At 38.5% G+C, this 17,544-nt stretch overlaps 1 protein-coding gene across 1 annotated transcript; it reads left to right on the forward strand.

Annotated features, from left to right (window-relative positions):
* Positions 1–1,397: 1,397 nt before the first annotated feature.
* Positions 1,398–16,338, forward strand: LOC125010190 (macrophage mannose receptor 1-like). Its single transcript, XM_047588576.1, has 32 exons — positions 1,398–1,503; positions 1,760–2,116; positions 2,322–2,489; positions 2,635–2,790; positions 2,996–3,106; positions 3,490–3,627; positions 3,703–3,882; positions 4,518–4,672; positions 5,293–5,406; positions 5,899–6,014; positions 6,118–6,266; positions 6,358–6,557; positions 7,885–7,997; positions 8,240–8,312; positions 8,419–8,572; positions 8,717–8,755; positions 9,437–9,600; positions 9,762–9,823; positions 10,044–10,141; positions 10,916–11,058; positions 11,286–11,391; positions 11,673–11,797; positions 11,882–11,908; positions 12,035–12,076; positions 12,830–12,953; positions 13,110–13,342; positions 13,763–13,928; positions 14,173–14,340; positions 14,424–14,540; positions 14,649–14,807; positions 15,243–15,281; positions 15,381–16,338. The coding sequence occupies exons 1-32, from the start codon at positions 1,440–1,442 to the stop codon at positions 15,656–15,658; spliced, it is 4,338 nt and encodes a 1,445-aa protein (XP_047444532.1). The 5' UTR covers positions 1,398–1,439; the 3' UTR covers positions 15,659–16,338.
* The last annotated feature ends 1,206 nt before the right edge of the window (positions 16,339–17,544 follow it).

Below are 17,544 nucleotides of genomic sequence, written 5' to 3' on the forward strand. Positions count from 1 at the left end.
TTATTATATATTATATTATATTATATACACCTTACACTACACCTTATCTATCTATCTATCTATCTATCTATCTATCTATCTATCTATCTATCTATCTATCTATCTATCTATCATTCTTGAGGATACCTGAAAATCTGTTGTATACAATAATTCATTCAATTTTTGGATTTTTTAGAAGAAAAAAATCAGAGAAATTCAATTTCTGTCTTTCTTTTTTCTAATCATGTACAGCTTTTAGAAATTGATACATTGCATGGAGATATAATTGAGTAACAGCAGCCTATAGCCCTGTGTGTCCCGAAGCTATGGAGGTGCAGGACTTCACTGTGCACGGAAAAATGAGACCACAGTGAGTAAAAATGTACGATAAATGACAGATACATAAAATGGGTTGGGATTCTGTAAATCACAGGGAAGGTAGGAAAGGGTAGGTAGGTAGGAAGGTAGCTATAGATACACTCAGTAATCACAAAAAGACTGAACAGTTTATGCTTTCAATGAGCAACACCTATACTGTTTAATGTTACAGGTTATGCATGTGATATTTTCCTCAAAACAAACACTAGCTGTGTTTCCATTACAGTTTTTTGAAAGATAAAAGCAATTTTTCTGAAATTTTGATAAAGTACACTTTCCACTGAAAGGTGTTTTGCTGTAACTCTCGCGAAATCCCACAATGTCCTTTAACTCTCGCAACGCAAGACTTCACTTTCAGGAGGAGGGACTTTGAATGAACTGGTCACATGAACCCCTGCATCATTATGGTGACGCAGGATACGGGAAATAAAAAATAAAAAAAAGTGTTTTGTTTGCACTTTTGCGCTAAACTTTTATATCAATGTGTCTGAAAAAAAAAAAAAAAACACCTCATGAGAGCGTAAAGGCGTTTCAGTGTTATCTGAGATGTTTTTCAAAATGTAGGAGTTTCCATTACCAGTTTTTTAATATTGGAATGGAAATGCAGCAAATTAAATATTTCCCTGATACATATTTTAATTACAAGGGCGTTCGAGTGAAGGAAACTTCAATCATTACAGTTAGCCTTTAGCTGCAGGTGGCAAATCTTCAGATGACTCACACTGAGATTGATTCACCACATCTGATGATCAGAACAGATTAAGAAATGTCCTGATGCTTATAAATTCTAGTTTTCCTCAAAATCACACTCAACCACACCATCCTCCCACATCCATCATAAAACTTAGTCAGAGTTCAGTGATGATAGCAGACGGATGGCCAGCGCCATAGTATGTGTTCTTCCCTTTTCCTCAGAAATATAATCATTCTCAGACGTGTTCAGATTAACTTAAAAAATATTGCTGATGTGGCAGGATGTGACAAGACTATTAAGATCCCTTCCCTGCACAGTAACACTTTCATATTCTCTGCAAACAATGCAGGGGTGAGGTCTTTGAGAAGATTTCAGAAGAACGCCAACCATGAGGGCTGCATGCACAGTCTTTGTGCTCCTCTTGAAAACATTACAATGTTTGACTTTAGATGGTAAAGTATCCCGCCTTTAATCTGAATATTAATTAATATTAATTTAAAGTTTCTGATGTTTTTACTGAACAGGTCATGCGTGTTTCATGATACACTGAGAGGTTGTGTGTTTTACATCCTGTTTTTTCAGATGTTTAATATTGAGAATTATTTGCAGCATTGTTCTTGCAGCCAAATCTACAGAGAATGTACCATTGATATTTTCATCAATGTAGTTCATCGCTAACAAAAATATGTTAATATTCTTTCTCTGCAGATTCCCCCTTTCTGTTAAACAACAAAGAAACAGGTTTTTGTTTGGTTCGAACTTATGGCCACTGCAGTACGGTCCGCTGGACAACCGCCGACCGAATTCTACATGGCTGGTCACCTAAGTGCCTGGGAGCCCAGGGGAAAAGTGTGGGGAGTGAAATAAGCCTCTACGATTGTGACGAAACCAGTTACCTCCAGAAGTGGGAATGCAAAAATGAAACACTTCTTGCCCTGAAAGGCCAAGACCTTTACATTGAGCTCACTGCAGACGGCACAGCCGTTCTCTCCAGGACTGTAGGACCCAATAACCACCTCACCATCCAAGGGACGAACCAGGGTGCCTGCACAAGAACGTACAGAGGTATAACACACAGATGTTTAGAGTAAATAATGAGCATTCTCATGAAATTTAAACTTCAAATGGTTATAAAGATGATAGATTAGGGGTTGTTGTGTGGATTTAAATGTTGCACCAGCAACAGAAGGTCAAACTGCTACTCATGCACTGGAAATGAGCACATGCGTGTTCAAACTGATCAGGCTCTCATTTGTCTTGGTCTTTCAAGAGCTTTACACCATCGGAGGAAATGCAGCTGGGAGGCCTTGCGCGTTTCCTTTTCTGTACAATGACCAGTGGTACTCAGAATGCACTACGAAAGACTCTAACCAACTTCTTTGGTGTGCGGTTGAAACTAAATATGAACATCAACTCTGGGGCTACTGCCCAACTAATAGTAAGTACTGCCCGTATGAACCATGCTTTGCTAAAGTGCAGTGAGAGAAAGACACAAAAATAGAATAATTTGATTTAACCCACTGCAGATTTACATTGGCCTGACATGAAAATATTACACTTCTAAATGCATGTTTACTTCACAGCTAAAGTAGGCTGGAACAAACACCCCGCAACAGGAGCTGTTTACCAGCTCAACACACAATCAGCTCTGACGTGGGCTCAGGCTGATGCCAGCTGCAAACAGCAGATTGCTTCCCTGCTCAGTATAACAGATCCTCACGAGCAGGGTTACATTACAGGTAAGGTAACACAGACTCTATATTGATAGCAAACGGGTGTATACGGACTAAGAAGTGTTTCAAGAATGGCTAAAATCTATTAATCGCCGAACTTCAGTGGTTTACAATTTAATGATAAAGATGCTACTCAAGTTGATGATTATGTTTTGCAACCTACACATGATCACTTTTTGTTTCCCCACTCCTTTTTTAAACACTCATGAAGCACTACTAGGGGACCAGGGATACAAGCTTTGGACTGGACTGACATTGAATCTAGAACATGGCTGGCAGTGGTCTAATGGGAATCCTTACCGTTACCTGAACTGGGACTCGGGTAAGTTTTCTTTCTGGTTCAGAACTTTGTGAAGATAAGAGGCTAAGATGAATGTGTTTTCTTTGTCTGCATGTCACAAGTATTACCAGTCAGTTGTACAAAAAACACTGATGAAAAGCCGAGCAAAGTCCAAGGAACGCAGCCAATATCTCTGGAAGTGGGGGACGTCTGACTGTTCATATTTCAGTCTCACACCACACTAAAATTAGCTGCTGCTGTTGCCATGAAAATCTTGTCACCTATATGTACAAATTACAGGTGTGCACTTAGACTACCTCTAGATCTTAGCTTAGAACAGTATATAATTTAAAAAAATAAAATAAACACTGAGATACATGAAGCCTGTGTCATTATATCTCATTTTAACCATCATTTTGTTTTAGGACATCCACTTTCTAACCCAGGAGATAACTGTGGTGTCATCGATGGAGAAGTACAGTACTCCTGGCAAAGTTCAAAATGTGATAAGAAGCTGGGTTACATCTGCTACAGTGAAGGAGTTTTGGCTCCCCCAACTGAAGGTAGAGAGAACTTCTTTTCTCTTCTCATAGTTTACTATGAGGACATTGGTGACTGTACTTCTGTTTCTTCGTCAGCTGCTGAGACAGGCTTTTGTTCACAACCCTGGATTCCATACAATGGCCACTGCTTCCATCTTAATCGTAGCCAGAAAACATGGTCCGATGCTCGGTTGGCTTGCCGTAAGGAAGGAGGGGACCTAGTGAGCATCCGAAATTTGGAGGACCAAAGCTTTGTCATTTCTCAGCTTGGATATGGTACGGTACCTAGCAATGTTTGGCACCATCATGAGGCAAGACTGAAACATTTCTTTTGACATTCCTATGTGCTAGGTATTCAGTGAGAACTTTGTTCCATCTTTTCCCAACGAACAAGAGCACTGAAATCTACAAGAAATTTTCCGATTTAAGTTACTTGAAACTTAAGAAGTATCCTGATTATACATCACTTCACTCCTCTGACAGATTATCTACTATTAAAAATGCAGTCATGGCACGCTGATGAAGATTAAACTAGTGTTTACCAGCTTTTTCAGGAAGAAATTCCTTTTCAAAAAAGCTCAAATTGTGTCTGCTGAGTCACGTTTCAGATATTGGAATTTTAGTTCAAGTAATTAAAGAGTCATCTTGTGTAGAGCCTTATAAACATTAGCAATATTATTAGAACAAACGCAGAGTAACAATGTTAAAGTTGCTGCTATTTCAGTGCAGCATCTACCCCCTCCCACGTAAAATCCATGGCTCTGACAAGACCACTGGAGATTTTGGATATCTATATGTTCAGAGCTAAAAGGCATGTCCCTTGGGATAATAAATGCTTTGCACTGACACTGACAAATACTAGACACGCATTATAAATTGATGTCGGATGTTTTTTTCCCCCCTGTTCACAGCCTCTACTGATGAGCTTTGGATAGGACTGAATGACAGGAAAAGAGAAGGACTGTTTGACTGGAGTGATCACTCTACTGTCAGATTCACTAGCTGGGAGTATGGGAAACCAGCTATAACCACTGAAAAAGAAGACTGTGTTGTCATTAGAGGGGAGGTAAGGAGCAGCATGGGGGTAGAGTGCATATACCTAAAAACAAATAAGCTTCCTCCATTGATTTGTAAAAGTAAAAGTCCTGTTTTCCATGAGTGTATTTCTACGCATTTTGCCCACAAATGTTTGTTCTGGGAAAGGCTTTCATGGTTTAGGCAAGGACCTTTGTTCTAAGCCAGTGAAAAACTGATGACAAAGCACATTACATAAGTGTCACGAATGTGGCAACAGTCTGGGGAAGGTCGTTTCCTGTTTCAACATAATAACGCTCCTCACAGTGAGGTCAGAAAGACGAGCTTTTTTCCCTCCCCAGTTTCATGTAGAAGAAGTGATATGTCCAAAGCGTCATCATCCCACCACCTTGTTCTTGGAACTGAATGGGGTATTATCCTTCAGCCAAGTTGAAAAATCTTACAGAAAACCTATAACAGATACCGTTTTTAATTTAGATAATCAACTATTACAAATGAGAACAAAGTTTCAGTGTCTACACTTTGGGCTGTTCAGCCTACTTTGCGTACAATTTTTTACAAGGCTATTGTTTGGTGATATGAACAGGTTTGAGTATCTGTTGTTAAATTACTTTCCACATAGATAAATGTTAAGGTATCTCTTTCTTGCAGAATGGAAACTGGGCCGACCGTAGGTGCGAGGAGAAACATGGCTTCATTTGTATGAAGACGAGTGCCTCTGAACCATCTGGAGATGAAGTGGAGCAGAATTTAGGCTGCAAAACTGTGAGTGAACTTATTGCCTGTCTCTGCTCTAAAAGTATTTCTTTCTTAATCTAAATTCTAAATACTTCGCAGTCAATTGATGTCCACAGACGTTGGGTAGTCAGAGTTGTCTCTGAATGCTTAATTACACTCCTACCTTGCACAGTTTAAAAGGGACGTAAATTTACTAGATTCCAACAGGGCGCCTAGCAGTGTTACTTTTCATTCGAGAAGATGAGACTTTGACGCGCTAAAACTAACAGCTGATGATAAAATATTGACTTGACTTGCTTGCTGTAAATATCTGGGGAGTTATGCGTTTGTGTCATTGGTCGTTGCCTCAATCACATTGCCACGAAATACAGGTTAGTTCAGACTGTTTATGTATGCTACTTTGCTACAACTCTGTCAGTCTCTTTAATAGTCCCTGTTCTCTCTATCATCACATCAGTCAGTCCATTATATGACAGCAAGCTAAATAAGTCTTCCCACTTTTGTTTGTCTACAATCCAGGGTTGGAAAAAACATGGCTCCTACTGCTACTATGTAGGTACTGAGACAAAGACCTTTGATGAAGCGAAAGACCACTGTAAGAGCTCAGGCTCCTACTTGGCTGATGTTTCAACTGGGTAAAACTTTTATCATATAGCTGCTAAGATTCTGAATGAGCTTAACAGGAACATGCACAATAACGCCACTGTAAAATCTTGTGATCCTACTTGATACTTCCAGAGTGGATAACGCCTTCCTTGTCAGCTTGGTGGGACTGAGACCAGAGAAGCACTTCTGGCTAGGGCTTTCAAATCAGAAAAACATTGACTTTTTTGTGTGGACCAACACAGACTCTGTGAGATTTACACACTGGAATGCCCTAATGCCAGGTATTGAAAAGTTTTTATTTCTCTCTGTAAGATGTTTCTGAAAGCAGGTTAACACATGACAGCTGACAATTTCTTTTACGACGAAAACAAGGCCACCAACAGGGTTGTGTTGCTATGGCAACTGGGAGTTTTGCTGGCCTCTGGGATGTGCTGCCTTGTACCAGTACGGAGAAGTACATCTGCAAACACCTGGCAGAGGGGGCGGTTTCAACCCCTGTTCCACCAACGGTTCCATCCCCTAAGTGCGCAGAAGGCTGGAATCCCATGGAAACGAGAAATATCTGCTATAAGGTAAAATCCAATAAAGGTTATTCTGACGCCATCTGGATACTGTGATGGAAAATTACATTTTTATTCTTACTTCTCTCATATACGCTGTCTGTATTTGCGTAAGTGACCTTTTAGCCTACATGAGTTCATAACAAGTTAAAATAAGTTCAGCAGAAGTTCATCGAAAGTTCATAATAAGTGAAACATCACGTCAGATTTTCTATGCGTACATGTGTAGACTGACGACCTGTTACTGTCTTGTTTGACTTCGCTTACACTTCCTCTCGATCATATCACCTCCTGTCAAAGGAGAAGTAAGACTCGAGGTCTTAGGTGGAGAGTTCATGGAAAGGATGCGCTCACATTTTCTGTATAATCATCATTTTAAGATGTTTGTGCACTGCTATAAAGAGATGTGAATATCGAGGATAGTCAGAGTTGTTTGCTGTTGTACACAGAGCTGCTCTCCTCGGGTAAGAATAAAACTTGCTTCGCATATAGAACAACTGACTGGACAGCCGTCATTTGAACAACACTTTATAGAGAAAAACAAGAATTACCATCACAATACTGTGAAAACACCACATTTAATGCTGATTGAACAACGCATTTGTCAGCCTTAAAAAGCATAGTATGAAAACATACCACACAGACCTCAACTCATGACCAAGAATATGTAGTATATGCAGGCAATTGTGATATCTTCTCCAGCTCCATCACAATCTTCTCACATGCTTAGCTGGACACATAGGGCAACGCTACCTACACAAAATATCAGCAGCTTGAAGGAATAATGTTAACGTTTTATTCCTTTTATTGGTGCCGTGTCGTTAGCTACGTTTTAGTTGTGGAACGCAGTCGGAAGCTACCACGGCTCTGTGGTGCAGATATGTTTAGTATTAATAACCTTTTAAGAATACACACCTGTTTTTTGACTGTTTTGGACACTGCAAAACAAAATGTGAAAGTGACAACTTCAGGTTGCCTTAGGTTGCCTTCAGCAGCAGCCAATACTGTAGGTCATGGTGCACTAGTAAAACAACGCTGAAATTATGACAGCCTACATCACTTGTCAGTATTTGGGTGAGAGAAGGAGAAATAATCTCAATGATGCGATTTAGGCATTTGTCATATTGATCCAAAGCATAAACTGAATCAAATGAATGCAATATATCACCTAGTACTTAGTAGGCTTGTGCCAGTTAACAATTATCAGTTTGATAAATGTAAATGTTCATCTCCTTTTCTTACCTAGCAATGCGTATTCATTTTGACAAATGCTACTTAATTTAAGATCTGTCATCTATTTTCCATCTAAAAATACAGAACTTCTTGCTTCATGTTTAAGAATTTTATAGAGGGCCCAAAGAAGACGTGGTATGAGGCTAGGGATTACTGCAGAGCCGTCGGAGGAGATCTCCTTAGCATCCACAGCACAGCTGAGCAACGAATATCAGTGAGGTATAGTATGATCTAGTTAAATATTTAATATCTTTTCTTTTATAAATGCCCCTTTTTGTAATCTAATCCACATAATTGAATATCATATTGGGTCACAAAATTTATCTGTTAGAGAACATCTTTGTAGTGTGTAGGCAATTGCAAATTGTAAAACTGAGATTCAAGGGAATAAAACTAATCCATACAACAGTTATTATGCAAGAAACAGATTTAAATCATGAATATGAAACTGTCTATTACAGCCATCACACTGTCTGGATTGGACTGAGCGCCCCTGACCCAGCCACCGGTTATGAATGGAGTGATGGAACCCCAGTAGGTTTTCTGTCACTACTTCTGTTACCGTAAACCAGTTGTTGTTTACGCAACACAAATTACAATAAATTATATTAACACATGTATTGTTGGCTTTTATTTATAGGTCAACTTCCAACACTGGAGTGATGGAGAGCCAAATAATAGGAACAATGCAGAATCATGTGTTGAAGATATTGGATATTACTGGTGGTCAAGTGGGTCATGGAATGATGCGCAGTGTGAAGAGTACAACAACTGGGTTTGTCAGATGCGTCCAGGTAAGGCATGGTGAAGTGGTTACTATAGTAACAACTGTTTAAAGTTGTCTTCTAGTGTGCTCAAATGCTCCCAACTTGTAGCAGCAAAGTTTGTCACTGTCACCTCAACGATGAAATTAATTAATTGTTTCCGTGTCCATACAGGTATCACTCCAAAGCCGCCTCCGGACCCTGTTGCACCTGGTAAGTATGACTTTATGGACAAATATGCATGGGATTAGAAGAACTGGTTACTTGATTTTTTCTGCCACTCAAGTGAAGCAGAGGTAATTGAAATTTATTCTCAAGGTACTCAAACATTACATGTATATGGTCAACAATATGCCCTCCTAGCTTCTTTGGATGAACCTGGTAAAAGGCTATTTGGATTACATTATAGGGTGTGTTTCAGCACACATACAGAGAAAAAAAAACCTCTACATGCAATTAGATAGCCTGCAACCAATCAGAACCATTTGGTCGTAAACAAATTCAATACCAGGTGACATGACTAATCAGTGTTAGCCTTCTGCCTATCACTGAATAAAGCCTAAAAACCCCTTGATTGACACTTGGTGGAGCATGAGTTCCCAAGGGAGTGACTCCAGCCCAATTTTCTGCCACAAAACATGTGTGACAGTGGTCAACTACAACTAAAATCCATTTCGGAAAGGACTGTCCCAGTCTTGTTACAAAAGACTTTCCTCATAAATGGTTCTTGTAAGGATTATTTCATTATGGAAGACAAAGACAGTTCCAACATTTATCTGTTGTTTAAGCATGAGGCAATTCTGAAATTAACAAAATACATGTGTTTAAACACACCATCTGAAATTCCATATACAGTATACTGAAGCTATATTAACTATTTCTGCACATTTTCAGATTATAACACAACCTCTGATGGGTGGCTAGAATGGAATGGGAATCAGTATTACATTAACAACAATCGAATGGCCATGGAAGACGCTCGTCACGTATGCCAACAGAAACATGGTGATCTCGTAACCATCAACAGCGTGGCTGAAAGTGTGTTTTTATGGAAACAGGTGAGCGCTTTGAAAAAGAAAAATATAAATAAATAAAGCACAAAGCATTTTAAAGTACAGTAGGCAAAGCTTTTCACTTCAGCACTAAAAGAATAAAATACATTTATTTCTATACATACATTTATTGGCTTTTAACGTAATCATTGTATGTCTGTTTGTAGATATCAAGAAGTTACATAAACGTCTGGATAGGCCTGACGTTAGATCTTGACGGAACATCTCAGTGAGTATCAATATAATGCAAAAAATAGCACAAATGTATATACACAAATGTCACGTCACCAGTTAATAATACTGCAAAATATGTACAGTAAAAATGTTAAACAATTTTGGTATGAATGGGATATTTGTTTGATTGCTCATACTGGACTGCTTTGTATATCTCTTTCAGATTTTGCATTTCTACTAAAATTTAGTTTTTGTTGATGTCTTATTACATTAAGGTGGGTGGATGGTTCTCAAGTGGTGTTTGAAAGATGGGATGAAGGTCAGCCTGATTTCAAGAATTATGATGAAAACTGTGCAGCTATGATGTATTATGGTGAGTAAACTGAAATATGATTCACTTCCACTAACATATAAATAGTAAATAAAAGTATAAAAAGTGTAATCTTACTTTGTCAGAACTAGAAAAAGAAGAGACTGAAGTTGACTAATAAATACACACTGTTTTAATATATATATATGTATGTATATATATATATATGTATATATATATGTATGTATGTGTATATATATATATGTATATATATATGTATGTATGTGTATATATATATATACATACATATATATAAAGCCAATCTCAGATTTCAGGCTTTGCACAACACAACAATAGAAACGTGGCCTTTAAATTAAAAATGATTTACAATGTGCTGTGAAAACAGTCACTGGCTTATTTTATAGATTTGTGACAAGAAATGTCAAGCAGTTCAAACTGAAGATATTGATATAAGGAGTTATTAAGACACGAAGTCTTACAGCTGACAAGGCATAGAGTAAACAATTGATATCAAGGCTATTAATATTGATAAAAACGGCACTGGATCACACAATTGTACAGCGTCCTGTCAATCACTTGTTCTAAGGTCAACAATTTGTGTCCAAAATACTAAGGCTAAATACAGTGAAGGAATAATGACTGGATGTGGATACACCGCATGTCTAGAGACCATAAGTCAGATCAAAAATGGGTGTGATTTCATTAATATCTCAGGGACAATAGCTTGAATCCATATTTGATATTGAAAGAAGTGCAGACTGTGTTGGGTGCTGATTATAATGTACAGTGATTTTCATATCTTGAACTGGTTCACAGGATTTTGGCACAATCACAACTGCGGTTTGGAGTTCCAGTCTATTTGCAAGCGCAGTGGCTCACCACCTGCTAACACCACAGTGGCACCTACAGTGGCCCCTAAAGGTGGCTGCCAAGACCCCTGGAAGAAATTCAACTCCAAGGTCAGCCAGTACTTAAGATTCAAAATCATGTAGAATGTAAGGGGTGGGAAGGAAACTATGGAATATACATTCTTGGAGCTTGGCACTGTCTTTTAAATATTCATCTTTTAAGGTGTAAGTTTTTTTCTCTGAGATTTTGCATTAAGCGGTTTTGTCACATCAAGTGGGATACCGATATTTGGTATATTTTCCAGAGCTGTAATATGCATTGTGTGTTAAAATTCTAGTGTTACAGCATCTTCAACAACCAGAATTTAACATGGAATGGAGCAAGGAAACAATGCAGAGACATGGGTGGAGACTTGGCCTCTATTGACTCAAGACATGCAGAAGGTTTGCTTCATTTTTCCCACAGAAAAATAGTCATATTTTCTAAATGTTTTTATGTCCACTTGAAGTAGAATCATGTGATTCAGCTAATGAAACTTCTGTTAGCTTTTACTTTTTTATATAAGGCCTTTGACAATTGGATGGAGTTCAATACTGACTTAATCACTAATTTTAACCCTTTAAATGATTTATGTTTCAATGCAAAAAAGCTGCTACCGATAAAGTTTTAGGTTTTAAGCGGACGACTGGTTATGTACTCTTCTTACTTATATCTGAATTTCCAGTGTTTCTGATGTCACAAATGGCTGACGCAAATGCTAGAGACCTGTGGATTGGTCTCCGTAGTTTCGAAGGTAAGGAGTTTTACTGGACTGATGGGCGACCGAGGTCATATGTCAACTTCGGTTTGGTAAGTGGACACATCTGGATTAATATCGTGCAGACTGGGTAGCACATTTGTTTAAAAGTGTGACACTTTGTTTCTCCATTGCAGAGGAAGGACAGCGATGATTTTTTTTTGGTAATGTGGTCAAGTTTCAATATACTTCAGCTATTACTCTGTATAAAAGTGTGCCATGCTTTGTTGGAGTGAAATGCATTTGCATTGTTTATAACCATATCTGTAATCTGTGGGTTTCCATTGCAGCCTTTCATGCACTGGTGGCTTAAGAGACAATTTGAGCAAGAGGTCAGTAGTTAATTAAAACTAAAATGTTGGTATAGTAAAATTATCTTTGCGGGAACCTCTCCATCTCCATCTGTCCATCCTTTTATCCGTATTTTAAATGTTTGCGGACACACATAATCAATTTAATGATCATATTACATTGAAGCTAACTTGGAAAACAAAGTCTATGTATGTCAACTAAGACACAATGCTTATCTTAAAAAAGTTGTGATTATAGTATAGCAGACCCTCACACTGAACATCATAACTACTGTATTCCTGCTGGGAAAGCAAACAGCAGGATAATGGGACTTAAGGATAAGAATGAACAGTATTCTCTCTTCATACTGCTTCTTCTGCTTATCTCAAAGTCTGTTTTCACAGACATTGACAACGTTTTTTTTTTTTTTTTTTTTTTTTAGATTAGAGTCTTTATTGTCATTGCACCGCAGCATATAACAATATATACTGCACAACAAAGTTGAGGTACAGCTCTCCCGTCAGTGCAAAAGATAAATATTCAATAAATAACTAAACTAGACAAGGCATGTACAACGACAAACTAAAAAGGACACTATATACAAATTAGAATGTAAATAGGACTGGATAATATTGCACTTGTTTGAGGAAAAGGAAAAAACTTGCACAGTCATTTTTTTCATGAAAGTAAAACGTTGTGGCTCAAATGACATGATTGTGACAGCTGTTTTTATTCAGCAGGGCTATGACCTTGTTGTAGAAACTGTCCCTCAGTCTGTTTGTCCTTGTTTTCAGCATCCTGAAATGTCACCATACAATAAGTGTGTTGTGATTAACACCAATACTTTGGCTGGTATTGGTAAATGGATACATAAGCCCTGCAATCAGACCTATGGATTTGTCTGTCTTCGGAATGTTGGTGAGCCCATTTTTGTTTTTTGTTTTTTAAATAAAGCCGTAATTCCTACTGCATATGTCTCTATTTCATCCCACACATATCTGCCTTTCCGCTACTACGGTTGCAGTACTGCTGTACGGTATCTAATAAATGTATTTCCATTCTTGTTCTAAACAGACACAACTTTGCCAGATGTCCCTGAACCACAAACTCCTACCATTTATATCAAAATTCTTAATGACTCCTTCAAGGTTGCACCTCAGCAAATGAATTGGGATGCGTCCAAGAAGCACTGCGAGGGGGATGGTGCCAACCTAGCTAGCCTGCGGAATGAGTGGGCGCAGGCTTATGTTGAGCTGCAGGCTTTGAATCTCAAGGCTCCTCTATGGATTGGACTAAACAAAGTGCAGGTACACTGCTGAAAGCCTTTTAAACAGAGCATAACAAAATTAAGTGGCTAACTTGTTCCATATTTTAAAAATAAAAATAAAAAACTGCTAAACCAACTTGTTCCAAATAAGGTCTTTGCCCGCCCACATGGTGTTTAGTTATTATTAGCAAACAATAATCTATTGGTTCTACTGTTGTACAGGCCACCTATAAGAAGGTGTAACATTTACCCTCATAGCTTATTAAGTTATAATTGCTAAATAAAACTCAATATATATAAATGCTAAATACTGTAAACTTACAACAATCTCATTACATTATGAAACGTATGGCAAGTAGGAATCTGACCCACACTTAATCAAATCAACTGTGAGACCATTTGTGCAACCTCACTTCTTGAAATTATAACAATGGTGAATTTGATTAATCTTTGCTTTCAGACCAATGGTTACTTCAGATATACTGATGGGTGGCGTATGAGATTTACTCGCTGGGGTAAAGATGAACCAAGCCCAGATCGAGCTTGTGTCTACATGGATGTGGATGGAAAGTGGAAGACTGCTCACTGCAATGAGACCTTTTGGGGTGTTTGCATGAAGTCTACTGGTATGACAGAAAACAATAGCAAATGTTCATTTAAATATGCTGACATGAAACTCATCCTAAACTTTAGCATGTCTCGTGCCTTTAAGTCAATACCCCATAAACTTGAACATCTCCTGCATTTATCTGACTGAAAAAATCTGGACGCAGTATTTTATTGAAGTGTTTTCAATGCACTGGGTTTGTAAGAATAACACATATAATTAGCTGATTCTAGTGATCTCATCATTGTCTCCCTCATTCACAGATGTGCCACCTACAGAGTCCACTGGTTTTCCAGGAGTCTGCCCTCAAGACCCAGATACATCAAGCGAAGAGCGCAGTTCTCTCTGGCTGCCATTTAGGGGTTACTGTTATGCATTTTTCACTATGGAAAAAGACTGGTCAGGAGCATCTGCTAGTTGCGTTAAACATGGTAGGCATTTTCTATGAAAGATTTTTTCATGCAATAAACCACCTGTAATTTGTTTTACTAAAAAAAGGCTGTGTTCTGTGTAGGTGCAAATCTTGCCAGCATTGAAGATCCCTCTGAGCAAGACTTTATAACAACACATGTGATCACATTCAAAGACAGCTACACATCTTTCTGGATCGGCCTGTATAAAACTCACAGAGGTATGCTCCTATTTGAAAAGTACTATTGAAGGAGGAAGGATTGTTGTATTGTAGTTTTTTTTTAGATCATAGCACAAACGCATGAGTTATTTGCCTATTTGTTTCCAGGGGAGTGGAAGTGGTTGGACAAGACTGTAATGGATTACACAAACTGGGGTGAGGATCAACCGAGTGGATACATTAATGGAGAAATTAGTACAACTAATGGGACGTGGAGGACAAGCAGGAACGTGTATAACAGACCATACATCTGCAAAACATCCAAAGGTAAAGTATTCCATAAATAGCTCAGATGAAACCGGTAAGAGGATATATAATAACACTGTTGTCTCCTGAGATAACTGACAGTCAGGGACTACATCAGTCAGTGAATGCTATAATAGAAGAACAAAAGGTAAACCAAGGCTATTGACAGAGGTAAACCATCGTATTAACCTAGCTGTCAGCCATCACTCCTAATAAACCACTCGCCAAACACCAACAAATAAGGAAGTACTAAAGGTTTTGATTCCTGGAAGCTGCTGCACACTGATCTTCAAAACCGTTCTTCAGGAATCCTCTGGGTGTCACCTAGGTTAAGTGAACGAATTCATGTAAAATCAATGCTTCATAAGCGCATTAGATGCTGCACTGGTTCGTTTGTTTAATCGCGAGTTAAGACAAGTAGCTACTTTCTAATTTCTCTCCAATTTCCCTTTACAGTAATACCAACAAAGCCACCGCCACCAACAACAACAACTAGTAAGCAACTCCTCTTATCTTCATTATTTCACTGTGACATTTGTTACAGCTTTCTATTGTGTGATCATCATCTACTTTTTTTCCTCCCCGTCTGTGCAGATGTTGGATCAGCTCATCATCATCGTGGTTACATAATTTCGGCAGTGGTGCTGATCATTGCCGGGATTGCGGTGGGGGCATGCATCGCTTTCTTCCGCTTCAAGAAGATGGGCTATCACATCACATTCCCCCCTGAGAATTATTCTGCTTTTGAGAACCCAATCTTCTTCGGTAATAAGCAGCTTGATTCAGCCACTGACAAGACCCAGCCTGCTCCGGTCGACACCAATACACAAGTAGACAATGCAGACGACACTGAAGTCTTGATAACTATGTAATTTGAAAAACAATCAAAAGAGTCTGATCTGAAATACTATGTTATTAAGGTCCACTGTTGCTGGCCCATTGGGACAATTCAGTGGTGAAATCATGTTTCATGTATGTTCTTTATGTTTGACCAGAGCAGGCAGTACGGTGATATAACAGCATATTTTGAATGACAGTGTAAGAGGAATCTCTCCTGCAAGATGAAAATATTGTAATAACCTTTTGACTACATTGTTTTACTACAAAATTCTGTATAGGTTACAGATAAATATGTACACTTGGTACAGACTGGCCACACTATCACTTCTGTTCACATTTCTGTACTGTATATACCTTGGTTTTTGGGGTGAAAGTTTGGGAAATTGTTGGAGTTTCATTTTGGGATTTGTTGATAATTCCTTGTTCTCTGATTCTGTTGATGAACTAAATAGTATAGGAATGTACATATATAACAGTGGGCTAATTTCCCTGTTTCAGTGCATTCATTCTTACATGTTGACATTTTTGTTATACTGCATGTTATGTATAAGAGAATACAATAAAAAGGTTGAAATGAAGAAGGTTGTGACCAAAAGGCTACAGAAGTTCAGAGTACAGATGGTGATTTAGGGTGTGTTCACACCAGGCTCGTTTAGTCCACTTGAAACCCTATGCGAACCTGTTGGATAGGTGTGAATACAAATCAGCGGACTCTGGTGCAGACCAAACATGTGAACCGAGACCACCTCTGCAGCTGGGACTCGGTTCACTTGTTTGGTCCGCACCAGAGTCCGTAACGAACCCTGGTATACTTCGCTTGTCCTGTGAATGCAAGTTCCGAACCAAATGCAAAACCCGAGCGCCTTCTTGGATTAAACGGGCTTCCGTTTGTAACAACTCACCATACACACAAGGGGGATCTTTTCAGGACAACAGTACCTTTTAATGTAATTAATATCTTACGGAAAAACCGACCCCGCCTTTGAAACCACCAATACAACACACAAAAGGCCGACATGAGTGTAGGGTGTCCCGCATTTAATTAACAGAATAATTCCAAATCTAACGAAAAAATTTTAAGTTGCCCTATTCAACCCACTCTTAAATGTTTAATGTTTAAATGATATTAAGTTTGTTTAATTTCACGGCATTGGTGGCCGTGAAGTTAAACAAAGGAAAAATAAGCGACAGTTTCCTCCATAAAAAACAAGAAAAAAACTAAAATCTGTGATCCATCGCCAACTGGTATACCAGGAACAAAAAAGTTACAAATGTTGTGATCGGTCATCGGTCGTTTCATTCATTCACTCGTTTCTATTTAATACCAAGAATGAGCCGTCGGTCAATGTGGGGCACAGAAGAGACGCACTGCCTCAGCATGTATCAGCTGCTTGACGCACAAAATTGCTGACGTCCAAATCGCCAAGAGAATGTGCGAGGCAGGCTTTACCCAGACTCCGACGCAGTGTCCAAAACTTCGCAAAGATCTCGCCAATAATTTTTATCCAGTGACTGAGCGGCTACCGGACACACGTGGGTTTGTTTACAATGTTGGTGCGCTTGTCAAAAAATGCAATGTGAATACAAACTGAACCAAGTTTTTTTTTTTTTTTTTTAAAGGTCTGCATCAAAGCAAGACTTTCCTGGTGTGAATACACCCTTAATCTCCGCAATAAAGCAAAGAGTTTAGTTAAAGAGGAGACAAATTATTCATTATGGATGACAGAAGAAAGATATGTTTTGCAGGAAGTCTCTCATGCAATTGACACATTTAATGTCAAGTTCTGCTTTTTGTTACCACGACTATGACCAAACTTGAAAAACTACTTAATCAACTTTGAAAAAATGCAACGACTCAGTTCTTATTCTTTGATTTCATTCACAGAAACACGTTGGATTTTCTTAGGTTTTTAGGTTT

Source organism: Mugil cephalus, chromosome 7, assembly GCF_022458985.1.
Source record: "Mugil cephalus isolate CIBA_MC_2020 chromosome 7, CIBA_Mcephalus_1.1, whole genome shotgun sequence".
NCBI lineage: Eukaryota > Metazoa > Chordata > Actinopteri > Mugiliformes > Mugilidae > Mugil > Mugil cephalus.

What these genes read in the sequence shown, in the direction of transcription:
- LOC125010190 (XM_047588576.1), top strand. Translation starts at nt 1,440, where the DNA reads ATGAGGGCTGCATGCACAGTCTTTGTGCTCCTCTTGAAAACATTACAA. An exon ending in GATCTTGACGGAACATCTCA is followed by an intron (nt 9,824 to 10,043) that starts GTGAGTATCAAT and finishes TATTACATTAAG; the next exon opens with GTGGGTGGATGGTTCTCAAG. An exon ending in ACAGCGATGATTTTTTTTTG is followed by an intron (nt 11,909 to 12,034) that starts GTAATGTGGTCA and finishes TTTCCATTGCAG; the next exon opens with CCTTTCATGCACTGGTGGCT.